Source organism: Mauremys reevesii, linkage group 3 (genome assembly GCF_016161935.1).
Source record: "Mauremys reevesii isolate NIE-2019 linkage group 3, ASM1616193v1, whole genome shotgun sequence".
Taxonomy (NCBI): Eukaryota; Metazoa; Chordata; order Testudines; family Geoemydidae; genus Mauremys; species Mauremys reevesii.
The window spans coordinates 97091521-97116601 of record NC_052625.1 but is presented as its reverse complement, the minus strand read 5'-3'; the positions used below and the strand labels follow the sequence as shown (position 1 = coordinate 97116601).

The 25081-nt window shown below is 40.2% G+C and overlaps 1 protein-coding gene across 5 annotated transcripts in view; it reads right to left on the bottom strand.

The window, feature by feature from the left end:
- SYNE1 (spectrin repeat containing nuclear envelope protein 1) overlaps positions 1 to 25081 on the bottom strand; it is a 472714-nt gene that overhangs the window by 175128 nt on the left and 272505 nt on the right. For all 5 annotated transcript variants that reach the window (XM_039529938.1, XM_039529933.1, XM_039529934.1 and 2 more), the window contains 11 exons: positions 23577 to 23729; positions 21561 to 21728; positions 20260 to 20436; positions 18150 to 18296; positions 15644 to 15769; positions 14039 to 14215; positions 11256 to 11521; positions 7726 to 9886; positions 6960 to 7297; positions 5970 to 6114; positions 3035 to 3253 (listed from right to left, as the gene is read on the bottom strand). In XM_039529938.1, the coding sequence (XP_039385872.1) occupies positions 3035 to 3253; positions 5970 to 6114; positions 6960 to 7297; positions 7726 to 9886; positions 11256 to 11521; positions 14039 to 14215; positions 15644 to 15769; positions 18150 to 18296; positions 20260 to 20436; positions 21561 to 21728; positions 23577 to 23729 (4077 nt within the window). The remainder of the gene's footprint in view (positions 1 to 3034; positions 3254 to 5969; positions 6115 to 6959; positions 7298 to 7725; positions 9887 to 11255; positions 11522 to 14038; positions 14216 to 15643; positions 15770 to 18149; positions 18297 to 20259; positions 20437 to 21560; positions 21729 to 23576; positions 23730 to 25081) is intronic.

Here is a 25081-nt window from a genome sequence, read left to right as displayed (position 1 = left end):
GAATTTGAAGGTGGAAGGCAGCTTGAGTGAAAGTGCTCATGAAATGATAGCATTTATGATTCTAAGGAACGACAGGAGAGAAAACAGCAAATAAAAACAATGGACTGCAGGCAGACTTTTGCAAACTCAGAGAATTGTAGGTAAGATTTCATGGGAAGCATGTCTAAAGGAAAAAAGAATTAAGGAGAGTTGGAATTTTTCAAAGAAACATTATTAAAGGCACAAAAGCAAACTCTCTCGATAGGAAAGATAGGGAGTATGGTAATAGACCACCTTGGCTTAAATAGGAGATCTTCAACAATCTGAAATTAAAAAAAAAAAAAGTCATATGAAAAGTGGAAACTAGGTCAAATTATGAACAGAAAAAACCCAACACAAACATGTAGGGATAAAATTAGAAAGGCCAGCATACAAAGCAAGATTAAACAGGCTAGGGACATAAAGGGTAACAAGAAAACATTTTTCAAATACATTAGAAGCAAGAGAAAGACCAAGGACAGGTGGGCCCATTACTCGGTGATAAGGGTAAGACACTAAAAGAAAATGCAGCAATGTCTGAAGTGTTAAATGCCTTTTATATTTCAGTTCTCATCAAAAAGGTTAGCAGTGACTGGATAACTAACATAGTGAACATCAGTTTAAATGCGGTAGGATCAGAGAGGCTCAAATAGAAGAGTTACTTGAACAAATGAGATTTCTTCAAGGGCCTGATGAAATACATCCTAGAATATTTACGGAACAGGCTGAAGAAATATCTAAGCCATCAGCAATTATCTTTGAGAACTCATGGAGGATGTGAGAGATTCCAGAGGACTGGAAAAGGGCAAATATAGTACCCATCTATAAAAAGGGAAATAAGTACAATCCAGGGAATTACAGACCAATCAGCTTAACTTTGGTACCTGGAAAGATAATGGAGCAAATAATCAAACTATCAAACCTAATAGCCTTCTCTGACAGGACAATAAGCCTTGTGGATGGGGGGAAGTGTTAGACGTGGTATATCTCGACTTTAATAAGGCTTTTGATACTGTCTCACATGACTTTCTTCTAAACAACCTAGAGAAATATAGCCTCACAACTGATTGTAAAAGCGTACTCAAAGAGTAGTTAGCAATGGCTCAAAATCAAGCTGCAATGGCATATCAAGTGGGGGTCCCACAGGGTTCCGTCCTGGTCTGGTTCTATTCAATATTTTCATAAATGATTTGGATAATGGCATAGAGAGTACACGTATAAAGTTCAGAGATGATACCAAGCTGGGAGGAGTTACAGGCGCTTTGGAGGACAGAATTAAAATTCAAAATGATCTTGTCAAACTGCAGAAATGGTCTGAAACAAATAGGATGCAATTCAATAAGGACAAATGCAAAGTATTACACTTGGGAAGGAATAACCAGTTGCATAAATACAATATGGGAAATCATTGCCTAGGAAGCAGAAAAGGATCTGGGGGTTAAAGTAGATACAAACTAAGTAAGAGTCAACAATGTAATACTGTAATCAAACATCATTCTGGGATGTCTTAAGCAGGACTGTTGTAAGCAAGATACTAGAAGTAATTCTTCCACTTTACTCAGCACTGATAAGCAGCAATCATAGAAAACTTTTTGCCAAGGAAAAATGCAGAATTTGTATTTTTACAGTGAATCTTTCATTTTTACGTTTTGTGAAAATATAAAAAAAATTAACTACAGGGCATCCCCATTTATCCAATCTAACTGGGACCATGGTCAAATTGGATAAGCAAAACATTCAGATAATCTGGAAAATGGGCAAAGAGCTTCAGCCCCAAACAGTGGAGCTCCCTCTGTCAGACTTTCAGCTTGAGCCCCACTGCCTAGAGCTGAAGCTCTGTGCCCATTCTCTGGATTATCCAAATTTTTCCCTATCTTGTCTGGACCCGGTCCCTATTAGATTGGATAAATGGGGTTTCGTTGTATATTGTGGGTAGGGAAACTAAAGTTCAGCATTTCATTTTAATTGTAGAAAAACACAGATTTTAATGTTTTTTAAATCTGAGAATGTTGTGCTTTTTAATCACAAAAAAGTAAGATCGCTGAAGATAAGGCCTCAACTGTAGCACTGTGTCCAGTTCTGAGCACCACACTTTGGGAAAGATATGGACAGGAGGGTAATCAATTGTTCTCCTTAACCACAGAGGACAGGACAACAAGTAAGGGGCTTAAATTGCAGCAAGGACAATTTAAGTTAGATTTAAGAAAAACTTCCTAATTGGAAGGGTACTTAAGCACAGGAACAAATTATCTAGGGAGGTTGTGGAATCTCTGTCACTGCAAGTTTTAAAGAATAGGTCAGACAAACACCTGTCAGGGATGGTTTAGATAATATTTAGTCCTGTCTCAGTACAGGGGATTGGACAAAATGACCTATTGAGATCCCTTCCAATCCTATATTTCTACAATTCTAGGATACTGGGCTGACCCAGTAGTCATTGAGGGAGAGCTCATTTGGGTTCAGAGACTGTACTTTCACTCTGGCAGTTGGCAGTGATGGGGAGGATGGTAAGGGAATGCCTTGCATTGCCATTGAGTGTTGAGTGACACCTTGTTGTTGAATCAGGCATTGTACCCCATTCTCTTTATTCAGAAGGAGTCGTCAGCCTAGAGTTGGCCCTTTGGGAAGGCAAAGGAAAGAATGAGGGATTAGAGAGAACTACCAAAAGTATCAAAAACAAAAACAGGATTGAATTTACTGTACAGAATGTTATTTCCATTCCATTCCAGGAGTGCAATATGGTCTGGAGGACTAGGCATAGGTGTCAGGAGTTCTGATCCTGCTGTTGTTAATCCCTTGCTGTTTGGCCTTGGGCAAGTAGCTGGGCTTCTTAGTCTGAGTTTCCTCATATGTAAAAACGGGGATGACAACATTAATGGACCTATCGAACTAATTCAGCCTTCAGCCCTGTGAGGTAATGTCTGTACAATGCTCTGAATCTGTAACACATTATATATTACAAGTAGTGAAAATGTGCAAACAATTAACTAGAAAGGAGTTACTCAGACCCTTATACCTTATCATTAAAGCATTTCCACTTCTGCACTGCATCTTCCAATATCTTCTCCTGCTCTTGGGCCACACTCCGGAGCCGTGCCCAGCGCTGCCAGACAGTTGTCATTGACCTGCTTATGGTTGCCTTACTGGCATCATTTCCGATTTTTTCCAGCTGAGAGGCCTTTTCCTCCAGAGCTGTGATCTTCTCATGAAAGGCATTTACCATAGACACCAGAGACTGAAAAAGCAAAACAAATGGCAGGGTTTTCCTTTATATAGCAATACCTAACAGTACCAGAGTAGAAGCTACATCAACATTTCCCTTGTGAAGTCTATAGCACAGCTATGGGCTCAAATGAGACTTTAGCCTCAGAGCATTTATTTTCAAAATAGTTTTTTGCCATTAGAATGTTTTACATACATACATAATTTTAAAGTGTATCCATTATCAATATTTGCATGCGAAGATTTATATTCAGTAACTTCAAATTGCAAGTTTGTCTAATGAGTAGCCAACTTAGCCAAATCAGTTTTTATATTTTAAAGCTCACTTAATTTATAAAATGCCTTGTGGGCAAGCCTCAGACTAACTGCATTTTACAAACTTGGTTTAGATCTGTGCAGTATTTATACAGGTATTAATGAGTGAGGAGTCCATGAGCAGAATGCGAAAAGTTTTGCATACCAGCAGTAGCTTGAGTGGAAGCTATGTGTGCACACTAATGAGTTTAAACACTAAGGCCCTGAATCGTCACTCGGTATGAACTTGGACATAATGGACACTAGTAGCCAAAAGGAGCCAGTTTCAGCTCCTCAATTCAGGGCCACCTGATCCCAGCAGAAGTCAGAGCAGAAGGAGGTCAACTCTAATTTCTGTCCCAATCCCCAACCTACTGGGACGGTGCGTTCACTTGGCAAAGGAGGCAGATAAGTCACCAGTACCAGTTCTATGTCAGTGGAAATTCTCTGCTGGGAATCTCCAGCTGGTCTCCAATGCTAGCTTTAAGAAATCTGGAGAATCTGGCCCTAGGCATAGTTCTCTACAGTGAGTAAACGTTTGAAGCTCCATATGCACCTGCTTTCTTAAGCTGCGTATGTGCTACAAGCTAGGGATGTAATTTCTTTGCTCGTGTATGTGTGCTCACATTATGCTCGTATTAGTTTGATGAGAGGTAAACAGCAGCGTACCTGCAGTAGCATTGGTAGCTACAGTGGAGGCATGGTTAAGCCATGCCGAGCAGAAACCCACCTGAAACCAGTGGATAAGTACTCGGCACAGCTCAGCGCTCCCTCCTCTGCCACTATCCTTGCTACTGCAGCTACACTGCTATTTATACTCGCACTGGCTTAATGAAAGCTACCGTGAACAGGTATATATGAGCAGGGAAATCACACCCTTAGCTCTGTGTGGACATAACCTCACTCTCAAGAACACAAGGTAAAAAGGGGTGGGTGTGACTGAATGCACCCCTGTATTTATACCTACACACCACTGAAATAATCCTTGTGAGGTATCATTTGATAACTAATAGCTTGCTGATTAAGAATATCATAGTGAAATGTGTGAGGCAACATTACATGTAAACTTATGAACATAAGATGAAATTATGACAGAAAGTCTGGGGCGGGGGTAAACCTGTTCCTCAAAGACAAAAGTACAAACTAATGCCTCTAACCAAATGTCATCAAAGTTACAGGGCAACTGCCTGTCAAGTGGCCATTCTTTGGCAACGAAGAGGGGCAGGAACAGATGTGTCTGCATTTTAGTAAATAACCACATGGGATCTCTTTCACCACAAGACTCCATGTTTCCATCCCCACAGCAGGAAGGAAATTTATCTCGGGATAACCCTCAGGAAAATGCATTTCAAAGGGTGACTGGACTATAAAAGTGAGGGGCAAAACCAACCCATGTTATCTATCTTTCTCTCTGTCTCATTTTTATCTAAGAAGACAAAGGAACCAGCCTTTGGACTTTGGAAGGGGTTCTGATCAAAGAATTTGGTCATCCCTGTTGCTGGGAATATATAGTAAGAATTTTATCTTGAACCAAATATAGTTGGTTAAGTTTTAGTTACTAGAAAGCATTTTATCTTTATTTCCCTTGTAACAATTTCTGACTTTAATGCCTTATATCTGTACTCACTTAAAACCTCTCTCTTTGTAGTTTATTTAACTTGACTTACTGTTTTTAAATCAAAACTATTCCAGCGCTGTGTTTAAAACTGAACTCTTTGGGTAATTCCAGTTAAAGTACCAAACTGTTTGCATATGGACTCCTTACAGGGGCGACAAACCTCTAATATCTGAACTGCCCAGGAGCAAGCAGAACACACGTCTTTGAGAAAATTCAGGATTGGGAGTGTGTTGGGGTCACCCTGCAAGTGGTAACCAAGGCTGATAGAAGCCTGAGTGTGACTGGAGTGTTCCTGACAAGCTGAAGCTACACACAGACACTTAGGGCGTGACCTGCATGCTGTTTGTAAGGGGAGCCCGGGTTGGGAGCTACAACTGCAAAGCACTGTGAGGGAACCCAAGGTTGCAGGGCAGGTGGTGACAACCCCTCACCAGTCTGAATTGCATCCCAGAATATGATAGTGGAATGCGAGTGTTTAAGATATCCCTGCAATACCATGAACTCAACTCAGAATTTTTAAACTTTTGATTGTTTAAAATAGATCCATATGAATATTTCAGTGCAGTTATTTTATATTTAATTAAGCCTTTTCAGCGTCTACCATTGAAAACAATATATAGAGGAAGAAGTCACTCTTATAAGACAACTCTTATTTCATTTAGCCTGTAAATAAAAGTCTACATTATAAACCTGACACCTCATCACCTCACATATCTATCTAGTGGAAAACAAACAACGATGCAAGTCACTGACTGTCCTTGGTATCCTGCGTATGGCACAAGATTTAACTGATTCATAGCGTTTTCAGTAACCTTACCTTATGTGCTAACAATTTCTGTTCTGCTTCATGACCAGAAGGAGCCTTGGCTACAGAGAATTCAGATAATTTCTCCTCAGCCTCATTCATCAATTCAATAACCTGCTGCCTTGCTGTTTGGTACTCCTGCCACTGAGACGTATGCCTTGGAAAATGAAACACCAGCAAGAAAGATTTAATATAACACAAAATCATTTAGAATCAAACATTGTAACACCAGGGTCTACATTTCACATACTTTGCTATTAGCAAATATCTCCAATGGCTGGACATGGGATGCTAGATGGGGAGGGCTCTGAGTTATTACTGATAATTCTTTCCCAGGTATCCATGTCTTGCCCACATGCTCAGGGTTTAACTGATCATCAAATTTGGGGTCAGGAAGGAATTTTCCCCCATGTCAGGTTGACAGAAACCCTGGGTTTTTTGCCTTTTTTTTCCCTTTGCCTTCTTCTGCAGCATGGGACAGAGGTCCCTTGCGGGTTTAAACTAGTGTAAATGGTGAATTCTGTGTAACTTGAAGTCTTTAAACCATGATTTGAGGACTTCAGTAACTCAGCCAGAGGTTATGAGCCTTTTTCAAGAGTGGGTGAACGAGATTCTGTGGCCTGCAATGTGCAGGAGGTCAGACTGGATGATCATGATGGACCTTTCTCGTCTTAAAGTCTCTGAGTCTAATACCTTTCATGAGAGAAACTCAACATTTCCTACAATCATAAATCTCACAAAATCATGAAGCCCTGTAAATAACATTGATGGGTACCACTATACTAATTTAAAAATAAATAAATTGAAACTTAGAGAACTTCCTAATGGTCAGACAGCAAGTCAGCAGCACAGGAGGAAACAGAATCTAGGAGTTCTGAATCACAAGCTACTGCTCTATTCAATAGAATACACTCTTTAACAAACTCCAGTGAAGTTTCTGAAGTGTCCCCCTTTCTCTCATCAACAAAACATGTTAAATTTAAAAAGTGAATAAAAAGGTACTTCTGCAGTTGATCCTGCTGGGTTTCAAATTCTTGCTTGGTTTCCTTGCCCTTTTCTTCTAAAACAGCTACATTCTGTAACAGCTCCTCTCTTGCTGTGGCCTGGATAAATGGTTCCATCTCAGACACCAGGGCTTGCAGCTCCTTCAGATGACCAAGGAATTGGTTTTCTGTGCTGAAAAATTCAGTGTGATTCCTCAGGTTCTCCTCAGAGCTCTCCACATCCAGACCATTCCTTGCCAAATGTAGCAATTGCTGGGCATCCTCAAGCCAGTCACCAGCTGTTTGTATCACTTGGTAGTACCTTTGGCATAGGCTATAGAGTTTAGTCAAAACAGCCTGGAACAACAGTGAAAATACTGCACACAGTTACAGAGGCAACTATCTACAACAGCAACAAAAAAAATCACAAACAAGGTGTGACAGCTCCACCCACTCCCCACCCCTTTCCATCCTCTTGCTCATTGGGGGAACAGCAGCTGTGGACAACGTTCTCTCTCTGCCCACTACCGAGACTCAAGCTCTGAGGAGGCCACAAGGAGTATGTGTGTGAGCTGGGGTGGGTCTTACTTCTTTTCTGTCCCTATACCGCTTCATAGGACTGGGCTATGAACTGTGCCTAAGACCTCAGAAAAGACAATATGATTAGCAAAGCCAATCTGTTCATCATGATCACAGACAATAAGCCAAGGCAACCTTATAATGATTGTTTTCAGCAAGAAGCAAATAAATAAATAAATAAAATACAGACTAAATGATGCACTAACCTGCCTCATATGAATGGCTTCTTGAACTTCACCATCTAGTTCCGATAGCTCAGCGAGGCTGTTCTCCAAGTCAGCAGGTATCAGTTCTTTAGCCTTCACGTACTTCTCCTTTTCTTTACGGTTCAGCGCATTCATTATTCTCAGGCTTGACTGCACTTCTTCCTGATGAATCTGAACCTTTCGGATCTCTTCCTGAATGTTTTGCAGTTTTGGGTCCAAGCTTAACGTTCCATTAAGTTCTGCTTTCACCCATCTCAGCCAGTCAAGTGAACGGCAGATCTCAGTCTGGAAGTCTATGCTTTGCACCAGCCTGTTTTCACACTCCATCACTGTGTCATCAATGGCAGCATGCAACAACTTCATTTTCTCTTGCCAAGACTGTACCTGAAGATTTGCCATCTCATAGATGGATGGGTCAAGCTGAGGATAAAGTGCTTCCAGATGTTCAGTAACTCGCTTCAAAAGAATCCCTGTCTCTTGCAGGCTGCCAGCCAGAGAATGGTAGCTTTTCAGCTTCTCCTCTGCTGGGAGTGTTTCTTCATTCACTTTCATCTGATCTCTCTTCACTGCCTCTAATTGTGTCTCAAGCTGCAGGCACATTTCCTCGTGTTCCTTGTAGGCCTCTATAGTGTCCTCCAAAAGATTAACTCTCTGTTCTATTTGCCTTTTCAGCTTGTGATACAGGGTGGTGAGTTTTAACATCTCTTCAGGTTTCCATGGTTGGCCAGTGCTTCGAAAAGCCTCCTTCTTCTGGTTCAATTCATCCACTGCTGCACCAAGGTTAACCAATTCACCTAAGAGAGCTTTGTAATCCTGCTGGAGTGACACACTCTCTTTGGATAAAAGAGCCGCAGGAGCTTTGTTCATGCTTAAAAACTGATCTTCCAGTTCAGTTAGAGCCTTAGTTGTCAACTCAATCAATGAAGCGTATTCTTTGCGAGCATGAATTGCTTCCTGAACCTTATAGAACTTATCTTTGGCTAAGGCAATGACAATATTAAATTGCTGTGGCAGGGCATTCAGTTTTTCTTCCAGGTAAGAATGATCCACTTCATTAAGCGATGGCAAGATCTCCTGACCATCCTTTTCCAGTGTAAGTAAAAGATTTTCATATTCAGGAGACTGCTCAAGAATCTGCTGATACTTTGCCAGCTGTGAGTATAATTCAGAGTTACTATTCATTAAATTTATTTCTGGAAATGTGACAATATCAGCTTGTTTTATCCAATGAGAAGCTTTATCCAAATCTTCCTTGAAATATTTCCTTGAAACCATATTTTTCTCCAGTTCTACCAGTCGCTGGCTACACTTTTGTAAAACAGTGTCATACACATTCTGTAATTCCTGGAGTTTGTTTAACACCTCATTCTTTTCTTGTTCTGTTGTTTCTTTCATTAAATCCCTTCCCTGAGCCCACAGCCCAGTTATTTCACTCTGATAGGCCTTCAGGCTAGCTTGGGCACTCTTACAAGTCCTGATCTGTTTGCTCACATCTTCTGGCAACAGACAGATATGTTCATGGAACATTATCTTTTTCTCATGTTGCTGAATTTGGTTTGTAGCTTGAAAAGCTGCCATAAGGAACTGAGTCTTTTCAGATAATGACTTATTCAGGTATTTTCTCCTCTGGCCAACCAGATCACTAAGACAATCCATGTGATTCTGTGCATCTGAAAGGGACTTCTGGAGGATCTGCCTTTCATTAAGGCCAAGGTTAGTCATCACCCTGTCAGCATCCTTTATGAGTGCTTTGAGAACAACCTGTTTGGCTTCCAGTTCACTGCAAATGGTGAGATGATCCATGAGAAGGCTCTGAGCCAGGTCTGGAGGAGGGCTTTGTTTAACAGCCTCAGAGATGCTAGGCTGCTGCTCTTCTGCCCACTCCATCAGTTCCTGAAACTTAGAATGGACCAAACTCAGTTCCTCTAAGGTTGTAACAGAAACCTGGATTTTCTTCTTGACTAGATCCTCCAGCTGAGACCAGCGTTGTTCAAAATGACCAGTCTGCTCTTTCACTAATTCTTTGTCATCTAGATTCAGATGTTCCATCATTTTCTGTTTCTGGTCTTTCAGGTCTTCAAGGGCAAATCTCCTCTCCTGCAGAGCCAATGCTAAGTTTTTCAGAGCCTCAAGGTGTACAGTCGTACTTTCAGCATCTGATCTGTTGACAAAATGCAGGGTACAAAAATGAAACGCCAGATGATATCTCAGGGTACGGTTTTCAAAGGCGCTAAAGACAGTTAGGTGCCCACATCATATTGAAGTTCATTGGGATCTGGGTGCCTAAATCCCTTAGCTCTTTTGAAGATAGCTATCTCAATCATTAACTACAGGTTTAATATTTCTACTATTCCTCCCCCTCCTCCACAAGGTGTCTGTCACTTGGTAAAACATTCAAATTAGCAATGTAAGTATGGCAGTTCACACATGTAACACTGTATATGTAAATAACAAATCAAATATTGCACTAAAGAAAATATTACAACAACAAAATATACCTTTGGTTAGGATCCAATCCAGTCAACTCAAAGGGAGTTTTACCAATTGACTTCAATGGGAGCAGAATTGACTGTTACTCTTTTAAAATATACGGTCTTTGGCAGTGCCCAAAATATTATCTCAGTGATGCAGGAGAAATTAAGCTTTCAATAATCTGACCATTAAAACTAACCATTATATAAAATACAATGGAATAGTTTAGATATGTGCTACTAATATCAAAGCATGCCTTTTGGAAGTGCATTCCTGATTAATTTGGTCATGTATTCATTTATGATTACAGAATTATGCATGCATAATTATGCAAGATCTGACAACCCCTGTGAATATTAAAGGGCTTCTAAAGGGGAAAAGGTAGCACAAGTATAGGCCCAAATCCTCAGCTGGAGTTAGTTAGTGTACACCCCTTGAGGACAAGAGCTGAGGATCTCGCCTATTTAAAAAATACAAGCATTGTGTACTTCAACCTCCTTCCACCTCAAAATAACAAATTCTGCAATTAGGAGTTTTTATTAAGCAAGGTATAGAAAAAGGATTTTAGTGGATGTTGCCTCTTAAGACACTGTAACAAACAGGGTTGCCAGTTGTCTGTTTTTTTACTGAAAAGTCCGGTTGAAAGGGGACCTGTACAGAGTCCGGTCACGTACTGACCAGACACTAAAATTCCAGTTACCACAGGGGGGAAGGTGAGGGGGACAAGAGAGGATGTGCTGGATCATCAACCCACGCCAGCCCCTGCTCAGCTGGGGCTGCCTCCTACCTGCATCTCATGGGCAGGCAGGCTCCCGTCCTAGCCTCAGAGCAGAGGGATCCCAGCTCGTTGGAGGGGAGAGAGGGGGTCAGGATTGAGCGAGAAGAAAGGGGGAGAGCAGTGAGTGACAGGGGCGGGGCCTCAGGGGAAGAGGTGGGGAGGGGACCCCACTTCTGCTGTAGTGTCCGGTTTTCAGAAATCAGAAAGTTGGTAACCCTAGTAAGAAGGTTTCTTAACAAGTGTGGGATGTGTCAGCTTTGTGTGAGTCAGGCCTCTCTACCTGGCCAGGTTGTCCCATTCCTTTGTAAACTTTTGCAAGAAGATTTCTACTACATTCATGCGATCATGGTAATCCCTCGTCCTCTGAAGATCATCCTCCCGTTGTATGAGCAAATTGTTTGCCTGAAGGCAGAGGTCCAGCCACTGGTTGCTGAAGTGACCTATTTCCTTATGCTCAGGAGACTCCTGTCCTTGTGTTAGTTTATTCACCTTTTCAGTCACAGCGTTAAGAGCTGCCTCTTTAGAATGCAGCTTCTGACTGAATTCCTGTTAGAGACACAAAACAAAAATGAAATGGAGATGTTCCATTATAAATATAATCTGAGGTTTGAATGAAAACTCTGAAAACATTGTGCTTAGAGCTAGGCTGTGGCACAGCTTTATGCAGCTGTGCAGGCATACAAGGGGGAATAAGATCCTTTCCTGACCCTGGCTTGCCGCTCCAAGCACCGGCTGGGGGAAGGGTATAAGAGCAATCTCCACAAACCTGCAATTGGGAAGAGGCTAGTAGCAAATTACATCCTTCATGGGAGCAAGGATGGACAAGGAGAGGGATTGTGACTGGAGTTATAGTCCCTTCCCTGGACTTCTCCTGGGCACACAGCTAACCCCACCTCTCCCACAAAGCAGAACAGTCTAGCTTTTATTAGAGTCAATTCTGCCAGTACTATATATATCTATATATCTCACACATTTTTTTTTAGGGCTGCCTATAAATCGCAGTTAACTCACGTGATTAAGTACAAAAATAATAATCATGATTAAAAAAATTAATTGCAATTAATCGCACTGTTAAACAATAGAATACCAATTTAAGTGTATTAAATATTTTTGGATGTTTTTTCTATGTTTTCAAATAAATCTATTTCAATTACAACACAGAATACAAAGTGTACATCACTCACTTTGTTTATTAATATTTGCACTGTATAAATGATAAAGAAATTGTATTTTCAATTCACCTCATACAAGTACTGTAGTGCAATCTCTGTCCTGAAAGTGCAACTTAGAAATGTAGAATGTTTTTGTTACATAACTGCACTCAAAAACAAAACAATGTAAAACTTTAGAGCCTACAAGTCCACTCAGCCCTACTTCTTGTTTAGGCAATCGCTCAGACAAACAAGTTTGTTTACATTTGTAAGAGTTAATGCTGCCTGCTTCTTGTTTACAATGTTACCTGAAAGTGAGAACAGGCATTTGCATGGCACTGTTGTAGCCAGTGTCACAAGATATTTACATGGCAAACGCACTAAAGATTCATATGTCCCTCATGGCTTCAACCACCATTCCAGGAGACACACATCCATGCTGATGACAGGTTCTGCTTGATAACAGTCCAAAGCAGTGTGGACCAACACATGTTCATTTTCATCATCTGAGTTAGATGCCACCAGCAGAAGGTTGATTTTCTTTTTCAGTGGTTTAGGTTCTGCAGTTTCCACATCAGAGTGTTGTGCTTTTAAGACTTCTTAAAGCATGCTCCATACCTCATCCCTCTCAGATTTTAGAAGGTACTTCAGATTCTTAAACCATGGGTCAAGTGCGATAGCTATCTTTAGAAATCTCACATTGGTATCCTCTTTGCGTTTTGTCATATCTGCAGTGAAAATGTTCTTAAATCGAACAATATGTCCTGGGTCATCATCTGAGACTACTATAACATGAAATATATGGCAGAATGCAGATAAAAGAGAGCAGGAGACAGTCAATTTTTTCCCCAAGGAGTTCAGTCACAAATGTAATTAATGCATTTTTTTTTAAACGAGCATCATCGGCATGGAAGCATGTCCTCTAGAATGGTGGCCAAAGCATGAAAGCGCACAGGAATGTTTTGCGCATCTGGCACATAAATACCTTGCAAAGGCAGCTACAACAGCGCCATGAAAACACCTGCTCTCACTTTCTGGCAACATTATAAACAAGAAGCAGGCAGCATTATCTCTCGTAAATGTAAACAAACGTGTTTATCTGAGCGATTGGCTGAACAAGAAGTAGGACTGAGTGGACTTGTAGGTGCTAAAGTTTTACATTGTTTTGTTTTTGAGAGCAGTTATGCAACAAAAAATTCTGCATTTGTAAGTTGCACTTTCACAATAGAGATTGCACTACAGTATTTATATGAGCTGAACTGAAAACTACTATTTCTTTTGTTTATCATTTTTACAGTGCAAATATTTGTAATAAAAATAATAATATAAAGTGAGCACTGTATACTTTGTATTTTGCGTTGTAAATTGAAATAAAATGTTTGAAAATGTAGAAAAAAGATCTAAAATATTTAATACATTTCAATTGGTATTCTATTGTTTAACAGTGCGATTAAAACTGTAATTAATAGCGATTAATTTTTTTATCGCAATTAATTTTTTTTAATCATGTGAGTTAACTGCAATTAATCGACAGCCCTAGTCAAATTATATCAGACAATAGTTTAGACTGCTTTAGAAATAGTTATGTTATTTAGTTAGTTTTCATAGTATGTCACAGATTTTAACTTCAGACCAAATGCAATAGGCAATTAGCCTCCTGAAAACAAAGGAAACCTAGCACAGTAAAGATTTGACTGACTGCTCTAAAACCATAGGGAAGTATTAAAGTACTTCCCTTTTTGCTTTAGCTCTCCGTAGCACCAAAATAATAAACACAGTCCCCTCTAATCCTTGCTTGCATGGTTGTTACAGAATTAATGCACCCACCGCAGGGCATACAGCAAGTTCTATAATCAAATGAACTGTTGGATACATTTCCTCCTTTCTTCGCTTTTAGAACACGACTCCTTACCTTAGCCTGCAAAACCATGTTCTGGGCAACGTTTAGTTCCAGTTCTGCCCATCTCCTCTTCATATTCTGTAGTTGGTAGTCTGCATCCTGGAAATATATCCAAAGCTCAGCCTTCATTTGTTTGATCTCTTCCCAACCCTGAGCCAGGTACTGTGAGTGCATTATCTGCTGCTCGATCTTAAAAAAAAAAAATTAATAGTGATGGGGATGTTTTAATGTAATTATTCATGTGCTGTGTGACATGTACAGTAGAACTGTGCAAAGGACAGATTTGAGGAGTAGATTCTTGAGGGGACTAAGTGGAGCTTGCAGAAGGCATTACTGTCCAAAAAAAGCCTTAACCTTGGAAAGCCACAAGAAATTACTAGGAAAGCTAACAAAGAAATTCATTTTGATTCAATTGTGAAAGAGGCTTAAAAAGAAAAAGAAACTAACAATTATTTAGACATAATTCAGGGCTCAACGATTCCTTTAAAAGCTCAAATCAACTATACAATTAAAGTCTCTTTACTCTCTTGCTTGCACTTCATGAATCACTGACTTAGTGAAAACTTAATTCAATTTATGTGTTTCATTCTAATTTGCCTAACACAGTTCTTTTGCATGTGTGTCTTTTAGGAGAATTCCAAGAATTCAGCAAGGAGAATGCTTACCAAATCTGAGTCCATCAGTCACGTTAAACCCATATTAACAGAGTGTCACTTGCTTCAAATGCAACAGTGAGATGCCTTTAAGACTTAGGTTCTCAAAAGGCTTAAAATGTCTTGGTGCTATCCTACTTATGTTTTTTTCTCCTGCTTGTTATTTAACAAGCCATTCCTATTGCTAAGACTAGAAGAACCTTTTATCTATTCTGTATATATCCGCAGACTGTAGTTTATGGGTTGCTTGGATATGGATTTTAACTTGCTTCTCTAATATGGAATATGGTTACTGTATGGATTAGACTGTTACACTCAATGGAGTGAATTTTAAATTTTATCAGAATGTGGTTTCTCCTGGTAAAGCATATTCTGCAGTGAGATGTTTTTATGGAAGAATGTAACTGATGTTTCTTCGTGGATAGCTTAGGTGTATATATTTTTAAGTTAAATCTCTGATATAATAGTATATTTCTACACATGCACATGTAAAAGTATATTTTATTTAAAAATTAAAAGTACCATTGTAGAAGATTTTATGGTATACCACTTTTAGTGATAAACAGGAAAATCAGCCTAGTGTTGCTTAGTGTGTAAGAAAATATAAACTTATGAATTAGAAAATAGCCAAAGTCATGTTTGTGCAACTGAAAAAACAGTAATACATTGGCCCAGTTCTTCTTTCTCACACAGCCATAATATACACTATATACTGCTGCCCTGAAGCACTGTTCCTGAATATCCCCACTCCAGCAACCTTACTCTAAGATGCTTGTGTTGGATAGCAGGATGGCAGCATGAAAGTATAATTTTAAAAGAAGTAAAATTTCCTCAGGTGAGAAAGTTAAGATGCAAGTACAGAAGATGTTTCTTTACCTAATATGAACCTTGTATAAGCGGATAGATCAAGACAATTAAAACTCTAAGGAGGATTAGAGGTTGGCTGCTGTGGTTTATCTCCTACCGTTTGCTTTGTTTGCTGAATGTCTGTTGCTGTATTCTTCACTCTGGTGTCTGACAAATCGCACATAGAGCACAAGAGATCCAAGTATGTGTTTGCCTGTTCCTGCAGAGCTCGGAAATGTTTAACCTGAAGGAAGACAATCCTCACATATATTCTGGAAGTCATCACATTGCATTAAAACTTTCATTTGTCATCATTTTTAGATGGATAGTAAATGTAAGAGACCAGCACTTCAGAGAAGGCTATTTTGTCTTAACCACAAATTACCTGGACTATTTACGAATAAGCTTATGGGAAATATATTGCTCACAATGCTAAAGAATGACGACTATATCTTGTTTATTTTTTAGATCAAAGCACTGAAGGACATGCTCCCCCCTATACAGATTATTCCCTTACAAAGAACTGGATGCTCTGCATGTTTAAACATGCAGAGTTTCATCTAGATCATTTCCTCAGTAGAAAAGGAAACAGGATTTGCCCCACTGTTGAACTGAGAGAGGTGGCTGTCTAGACCTATGAATTCTCCAAGATCTGAATAGATTCTGGGGGGATTCAAGGTAATCTGTGCAGAGGGCTGATTTCTCCATATTCCCTTCAGAGCCCTCCCAATCCTCCTTTGCCTCCATGGCAGCACAACTCTGACAGGGTTGCGGGCTTTCCCCTCCAGCTACTGTCCATGGGATGCCCCTTGAAGGAGGTTCCCCGTCACACAGGAAAGGGTTACATTAATGTTGACAAGCACAGCACTAACTTACCTACTAAGTCATGTGTGGCTGGTAAGGAAACTGTATCCTATAGAAAAAGCTGTCTCCCATAACTGGCCCCACCACAGAGTGAAAAACCGTCCCTGAAGAACTCTTTCAAAGAGGCTCAAGGGAAGGGAAAAACAATGCTACAGGGATGGTATTTCCTCCTTCCCTATCCTACCCAGCCATAATCTGTGGCATGAGTCCTCTCCACTAACAGATGTAGGTGATATGACCCTAAATTTCTGAATGCGCAGCTTCAAGTCAGTTCGATTTTAATACAGGGCACAAAATTTATGCAAAATAGTTAAGTATTAAAAACAACCGCGTAATAATGAAACAACAACAACAACAACTCCAAATTACTCCAAATTAAGATATCAGAGTCTTATGACAACACCTTACTTCATACTTCCTTTGTGTATGGGGGAAAAAAAAACAACCAGCAGAGGTCAAAATCCACAGAAAGGGACACGGAAAATTCCTTAAGGCAATTTTGTATGACATAGTGATTCTGCATGGGTGCATCTGAAATCAGATCTCAGATAAGGACATTGTCAGATGGATCGGGCCCTATGGGATATACAAGCTGTAGAAGACCAGAGATACTTCATTTCAGGTTGACAGAGCACAGAATTAAAAACTTACCTACTAAAGTCACGTGTGGCTGATATCTTATAGATATAGGTATCTTATAGAAAAGCCGTCTCCCATACCTGGCCCCACCATAGAGAATGGCTGGATGACTATGGAGGCCACCCCGCCACAATGCCAGTGTGATGGCTGCAAAGCACGTAGCTGTCTGGAGATGCGGAAATTCATATGCGAGCTCCCCAGTTTCCGCACTCCACTATCTACCTGTCTTGTCATTTATATCATCATTATCACCACTGCTACCAAGGTCTCCTAGTCCTGATGGTTGGGACAGTGAGTATTCCTATCCAACAGCCAGCATTATTTTTGTTTGTCTAGGATCTGGGAGAACTCCCCTGTGTAGCTGTGGGCAGAGGAATTGATCAGCTTTGAACTTAGCTTTGTGCACTTCAAAATAAAATAAAAAAATCCTGGAAGCACCTGGGGATGGATCTTCTCTACCAACTTCCAAGTGCTGACGTGCCGTGAAAAGGAGAGTGTCTGCCACCCTCTACTGTTTGGTTTCCATTGGAGAGTGTGGATGAGATGCTTTTTTTCAAGTCCCATACTTCTGTGCGAGGTTCTGGGGAGCCTACATATCTCCTTGCTTCCTTTCCCTGGCAGAACTCCAAAAGAAAGCTATCAACCAGGGACAACCCAATAACCTCAGGCTGACACCTTTTTAAATGTTTCCCATGACACCACTGTGTGCCAATGACACCATTGTAATGGGGCTGGTACAAGAACATAAATAGACAGATGGATGGCTAGGCAGACAGGGAACCTCAGTGTTAAGCTCTTCAATGAAATCTCTGAGCAAGTTTACTGAGTTGCTCAACTTTATGTTAACTATCTTATTTTCATTTATGATGCTGGGCTAGCAAGAGTCTCAGTCCTGGGATGGAGTAGGTGCATGGTGCCTAAAACTGTATTATGCTGCCCCTAGTGCATGAACACTTAACATTTGGAACTGTGAGTAGCCAGTGAGGCTCTGAAGTTTCCATGAGTGAAGAGCCAGAGAGGCAGTTTTCTGCTATATTAAGCACTTGGATTCACACCAAAAAGCATAACTGAGTGTATAAACCCAGTTTGCTCAAAATGTCGCTCACGTGCACAACTTTTACCTGCTTAACTGCATCTGCCAGACTGAAAGGTGGCCACATGCTTGGTTTTAACTCTAGCTGAACCGTAGAGAGCCAAGCCTGACACTGTTGTAGAGTATCCTGATGGTTAACATGCTTCTGGAGTTCATGTTCCAAACTCTGGTACACCTAGAATAAAAAGAACAGTAAGGTAATTGACACTTCTGACACTGATTAAAAAATGGAAGATAATATAAAATACAGGTCTCTCAATAAACTCCAACCAAGCTGTATTTTTCAGACATTAGGTAAAATTTGCAAAAGAGGCTAAGGGCTTGTCTACATGGTACCTTAGTCTGAACCATGGTGCACTAACTGGCCCATGGTGGAACTTGCTGGCATGCACTAGAAGTTCCCTTGTTAAATTAATTAATTAATTAATTAATCTTGTTCAAACTTCAGATGCTTTTAAAAAACAACAACAACACTAAATCAGTCTAGTACAATATCCATAATATCCTGTTTCTGTACTTCAGCTACATCACATTCTAGAAATATTTATATTTTTTTCAATGTAATATATCTTAATTGAATAGGATGAGGCAATTTCACACTTTTCAGGGAGTTTAGGTTAATAACTCTAGATGGCGATAACTGTTGCTTATCTGCCATGTTAATATTCATTTTTCTTAATGGGAAATCATTTGGCTAGTGTCAATTTGTTCAATGATGCTTAACTATGTGTTGAAAAATTAAGCTCTGGACTTTTAACAGAGACAGTTTCAAATAAAGGCTTGGTTATGCCTTGTAAATACAACTCCATCTATGTGGTTGGGAACAGTGAAGAGGTCTGGGAGTGAGGGGGGCATTATGCTTTCTGGAGCAACCCACCAGGCCATAGTTAGTTAAATCTACGTATGGAGTGTAATGCACAATCCCTTTTATGATTGGTCAGATCTGCTGGCACGTACAGAGAGGCAGGACCATGGGTCTACTGCCTGTGGGGACTGGCAGCCCTAACACTGTGGAGTCTTGTGAGAGCAAACCCTGCAGTGGTGTCTCACCCCATGAAGTCAGGGGTGTAAGGGGGAGGAAAGCTCCTGATGCTCTCACCATGCCTTGGACACTTGAGGAGGAAACAGACACTGTGTAGCCCAGAGATTTTAGGAGGAAAAAAACAGATATGGAATGAAGTGATTATTAGGTTGTTTTTGTATCTTTATTCATTACTTTTCATTTTAGGTCTTTTCTGCATACACACACCCCTTTTTAAAGAAAATGGCCCTTTCTGCTAACTGGATCAACAGGAAGGCCTAGCTAAGACTCTTCTATTGTGCCAGGGAAGACAGAATTTCTTAGCACATCATCAGTTGCTAGTTGATGTTCACAAAATGCTGGCACTAAGTATGAAGTTCACCCCAATGAAGGGGACCCCACACAAGGTTTTCTTCAGAGGGGTGAATTTCACTCTAAAGAGTTGAAACAGACTTCACTACTGCCCCAATCCCGTGAAGAATTACCAACATGTTTCACTTTACACACTGAACAATTCCATTGACTTCAGTGGGATAACTCATACTGCATTAAGTGAAGCGAGTGGGCAAGTGTTTGCAGAATCTGGGCGTATATGAATCAATCTAAACCTAAGCTTGCTCAAAACAAATAAGCTTCAATAGAACTTTGACCTCAGCTGATTTTTAACACCTTTTATTATATACAGCATGGAGCTCCACACGTGGATTTTATTTATTTAGCCAAACTTAACCTTTATGCTTTAATAATAAATATAGTCAAACTCTTTCTAAAATTTGATTTAAAAACTCAGTCCCTTCCTGGATGGAGACCATGTTTCCCTGATTTTATATTAATAATACATTTGTATATCCCTGTAAATAGGGATTTTAAGTCAATCTGGGGTTACGTGGAGTATAAATTATGGCAAAAAATGGCCACTTTAATCAATTTATCTCTAGCATAAGGAATGGTGGCACAGTTAGTAACCTATAGAGTCAGCTTTTACACAATTTCATGAAACATCAAATTATTACAGAAATTCTAATACATTATTCCCATCCTGCACAGAATTACAATATTGTACATAACCAGCATGTTTATAGTTATATCCCATATACATTGTTGAAAAAAGACTTACTCTCTGAGCTGTACTACATATGGCTGAATAACTGTCCCTTGTCCCCTGCAGATGGGTTTGTATGTTTTGCTTAAATTTTGCTTGAAGATGTTCTGCACATTGATTGATCAAATAGTCACCTTTATTTTTAAGGCTGTTCAAATGGTCTTCAAATCCTGCAATCTCTTCCATCATTGCCTAAAAAAGATTTTAAAAAAAAAACACAAAAATACTTTGATAGTCAAACTGCATCTGAGTGATGACTTCTTAAAGCAACACATTATATGCTTGAATATTTTTCTTAAATGTATTTGTCATTAGATTTCATGAGAAAACTGTTATGTTCAAGCTATTGGACTGTACAATCTGTCTTAAAGCCTTTGTCACCCAAGAGATCCTAGTTTGTCACAATCAACAGAATCCAGCAATTTCACATACATAGGTATCCTCTAGACATATTACAAACATCTTAAATGAGCCAACATGATGTGCTTTGTCCTAAATTGAGGAACTTTCATCTTTCCTTGTCAACAGTCCCTCCCTGTTGCTGCTTATCATCTCTTTTTCATATCAAATCTAATATTAGGATCAAATTTTGACATTGACAGTAACTGATCCAAAATGGCCCCATTAAGAACAATGGATGAAATTATGGCCCCATGGACGTAGACAGTAATTATGCCATTGACTTCAAGGGAACCAGGATTTCACACAATGAAACGACTTAAGGAGTAACATGCTAATCAAAAAGTAAGTTAGGACATCACTATCTGGCCCATAGTTTGAAGGCATTTTGAGGTAAGGATTTTGACTTTCTTTAACTTCAGTGTGTACTAACCACAGCTGTTGGTTGCTAGCAATAATTATGCCTTCAATGAGAGTATTTGAGGGTATTTTACAACCTAACAACAAGAGAATTATAATACAAACTCTTCTAAAAACTAGGAGGTTTTTGTCCTCCCAAGAATCAGGAATCAGTAGTGTCCCGGTAGGAGGGCCCTCCTCTGCCTCTTGCGGTCTATTTCTTCTCAGCATGAAATAGAGAAACTCTAATACAAAATTCAGACATATATACATAACCTTCACATGTTGTCACTGATGCTCACTGAAGGTGACATGAATCAGAAACACACTGATCTGGATGTAGACAGTGAGTGCATCAAGTTATTCTTGTTAACCCAGTCAATGTTACAGATATTCAAGTAAGTACAGAAAAGGATGATAAAAAAGTTACAGCTCCAGAACTGAGATGGGGAATTGCTGGAGTAATACTTTTTTATTTTTACTGAGTAAATTACATGTGTTCAAGTACAAAGACCTACCTTGTGGTTGGCTAGTTGCTGAGTTATTATTTCTACACTGCTGCTCTCCATAAGGTCAGGAGCGACCAGCCTGCTGGACATCTGTAACAACCACTTTTCCACTTCTTGTAAGTCACAGTTATAATCTTCATGCTCTTTTACTTTCACCTCCAAGCTTTCAGCATGTGTCTGTGGGACCAACCAAAATACAATTTTAGAGACACTTTCAAGAGAAAGGATGTCAAAAGTTGCTTTGAAACCTGAAAAGTTACTAAGACTGATCCTGCAAACTATTTATTTCATAGGAGTAGTGCTTATATGCCTCGATCACAGTGAACACATCAAAAGAACTTCTTGCATCAGGATGGGTTGGGCCCAATTAAAAAAAAAGTACAAAAATATTAATGATAAAGAAAATTGACTTTTTTTTTTTAAGGGCGAATATCAACTTGAAATGTAGTTAATCCTTGTCACTTACAGTAATCGCACACGTTACTTGTAATTATAGTAGCAAAATAACAGACAAGAATGTTACTTTTAAATTGATGATGTCCTTTTAAAATATATTTTACTGTGAATTTTTTCTGTTAAAAGTTATATATATGTGCTAGAGTTGAAATCACCCAGCTTGCCAAACAGCCTTGGGGGAGGGATAGCTCAGTGGTTTGAGCACTGGCCTGCTAAACCCAGGGTTGTGAGTTCAGTCCTTGAGGGGGACACTTCAGGATCTAGGGCAAAAATCAGTACTTGGTCCTGCTAGAGAAGGCAGGGGCCTGGACTCAATTACCCTTCAAGGTCCCTTCCAGCTCTAGGAGATAGATTTGTTATAATAATAATTGGAGATACACCTAACACAATAAAAATCATTCAGAGAAGCAACATTTTGTTCCTGTAAATTATAACTCACACAAAACAAAACAAAACGACATCCACAAATTTGGTTCTCTCTTCTTCCGCCCTGGGAAGAAGGAATAGCAATTAAAAGGACACTACACAGTTTTACTGTAGCCTAGTCCTGTTCGAGGCATCACCTGTTAAGAGCTTTAGGAATTATTTTATATATATATATATCAGCATTATATTTTCAAATTATTATATACACATTAACTAATTAATTAAAATTACTTAAGTAAATTTTCCTTTGTGATCTCAGCCATGCCTAGCTTGTGAGATCTGGCAGGAACACTATAGAAGGTGATGTGATTCAAGGACATTTTTACTTTTGAAGGGTCATTTACTCAGGAAACTACTTTTATGCAATGAGATTATTAGACACAGGTCTGTGCCTTGTGCTTGTCTGAGAATTCCTTTGCTAAGTGGAGGCACTTCTCTAAGGTCATATGCTCATTCCTGATAGAGTTGGCCCAGTCTTCAAGTTCAGAGTGGTCACTGGTATCTTTAAAGCACTCTCCTTTAAGCTGTAAGTTTCAAAAGGAGACTTCTCCCCTAGTACCTCAATACTCATTTGAGCTCTCCTTGTGATATTTACATAGGTACTCATAGGCGCTGAGTTCTACTGGCGCCGGTGGGTGCTCGACCCCCTTCTGCCCCTGGCCCTGACTCTTCTAACCCATTCCAACCCCTTCCCCAAAGTCCCCACCCCAACTCCGCCTGTCCCTGTTCTGACTCCTTCCTCAAATCCCCGCCCTGGCCCCACCTCTTCCCTGCCTCCTCCCCTGAGCATGCCACATTCCCGCTCCTGCCCCCTTCCTCCCGGAGCTTGCTACAGCTGTTTGGCAAGTGCTGGGAGGTAGGCGGAGGAGCGGGAACGCAGCTCACTCTGGAGAGGAGGTGGGGCAGGGCGGGGCGGGGCGGAGCTTGGCTGCCGGTGGCTGCAGAGCACCCACTAATTTTTCCCTGTGGGTGCTCCAGCCCCACATAACCTTGTAAAGGGGGCTTCTACCAGCCCTCTGCATTGGGATAAAATGTCACCCACAGGAAAAAACCTCAACCCTTTAAACTGGAAAAAAAAAGTTTCTCATATTGTGTGTTAGTGACATAAAAGGATCCCACAATCCCCTTGCTGATTTCTTTTACCTTTGCCGCTTTGCAGAGTTCCTGGTAATTGGCCTGAAGTTTCTGAATTTTGTCCCCTAAAGTAACGTCATGCACAAGTTCAAGAAGGGCTTCTCCTTTTTCAGTCACTGATTTTATGGAAGGCTCGTGGGACAGCACCGTCTGTTGTACTGACTACAAGTGCAAGCATTATAGTGAAAAAATATACTGTAAAAAGAATAAGGTAAGATCACTTCCCTTAAATTCCAGGCTCAGAGGGTCCCCTCTAATCATGGATCTTCCCCTTCTCATACAGTAAAGGGCGCAGCCACCTCTGTGGCACCATCCTTCCCCAACCAGCCTCCAGAGCTGTATTATTTTTTCCTTGGAGCCCCCTCAGGAATTCTTGGGGCAGCTACAATAAGAGACTGAGCATGTGTGTGGAAGGGGGCAAGTGCTAGAGGCCAGAGCTGGTGCAGAGGCAGAGTGCCTCTGATCACATGGCTATAATCTGCAGGTTTGGGGATGGACCCCACTGCCTTTTCCAGGAGAAACTCCATCCCCCTTAATGGGATGATGCAAGGGGAAACAATCTGGTCAACTGTCCCCTTAATCCTGCCTTTTTAGAAACAACAAATGACACAATGGCAGTGTGTGCATGTCCTGTCAGATATTGGCTTCCTCATACCTGATGCCTGAGAGTTGCAAGCAACATCTGCAGCCCTGTGGTGTTTTACAAAGACACTAATAAGGTGGGTGATTGGTATTATTGTTGTTGCAATTTTTACTTTTGGAGAGTTATTATTTTGGTACAATGGTAAATGTTAAATAAAACTATTTTTGTCTGCAATGTTGTTGTAACCGTGTTGTATATTAGAGACATACGGTGAGGTAATATCTTTTATTGGACCAACTTCTGTTGGTGACAAAGACAAGCTTTTGAGCTTACATAATGCTGTTCCTCAGGTCTGGGAAACACACTCAGACCCTGCCAGAACAATAGATGCAAAACCTGTAGACATCTCTCCATTACGACAATGATCAACACCGATAACACACCATTCAAGATCCATGGGTCATACCTATCACAACATGTGGTGCACATCATCCAGTGCCTGACATACCCCACTATGGTGTGAAATCACACTCATTACGCTCTTGAATAAACTCACACAGGAAAATGATAATAGACAAAAACACCCTTATCACCTGTGGGCGAACATTTTTCACAAAACTATCACCCTTTATCTGACCTCTTAGTCCTTATTCTCAAAGAAAAACTGCACAATACTTTCAAAAGATGGGCCTGGGAGCTTAACTTTGTAACTTTGCTAGACACTAAAAATCATGGACTGAACAGACACTGGATTTATGGTTTATAATAACAGTCTATAACCCATTAACAATCCCCAACACTAACTGCCTTTTTTTCCCCGCTCTCCCTTCCTTCCCTTCCTGTGACTAATGGGGTATTAACAAGCCACTTCACCTTGAATGGTCTCTTGAAATATGTGTGATAAACAATCTGTTCCACTACTTGTTGACTG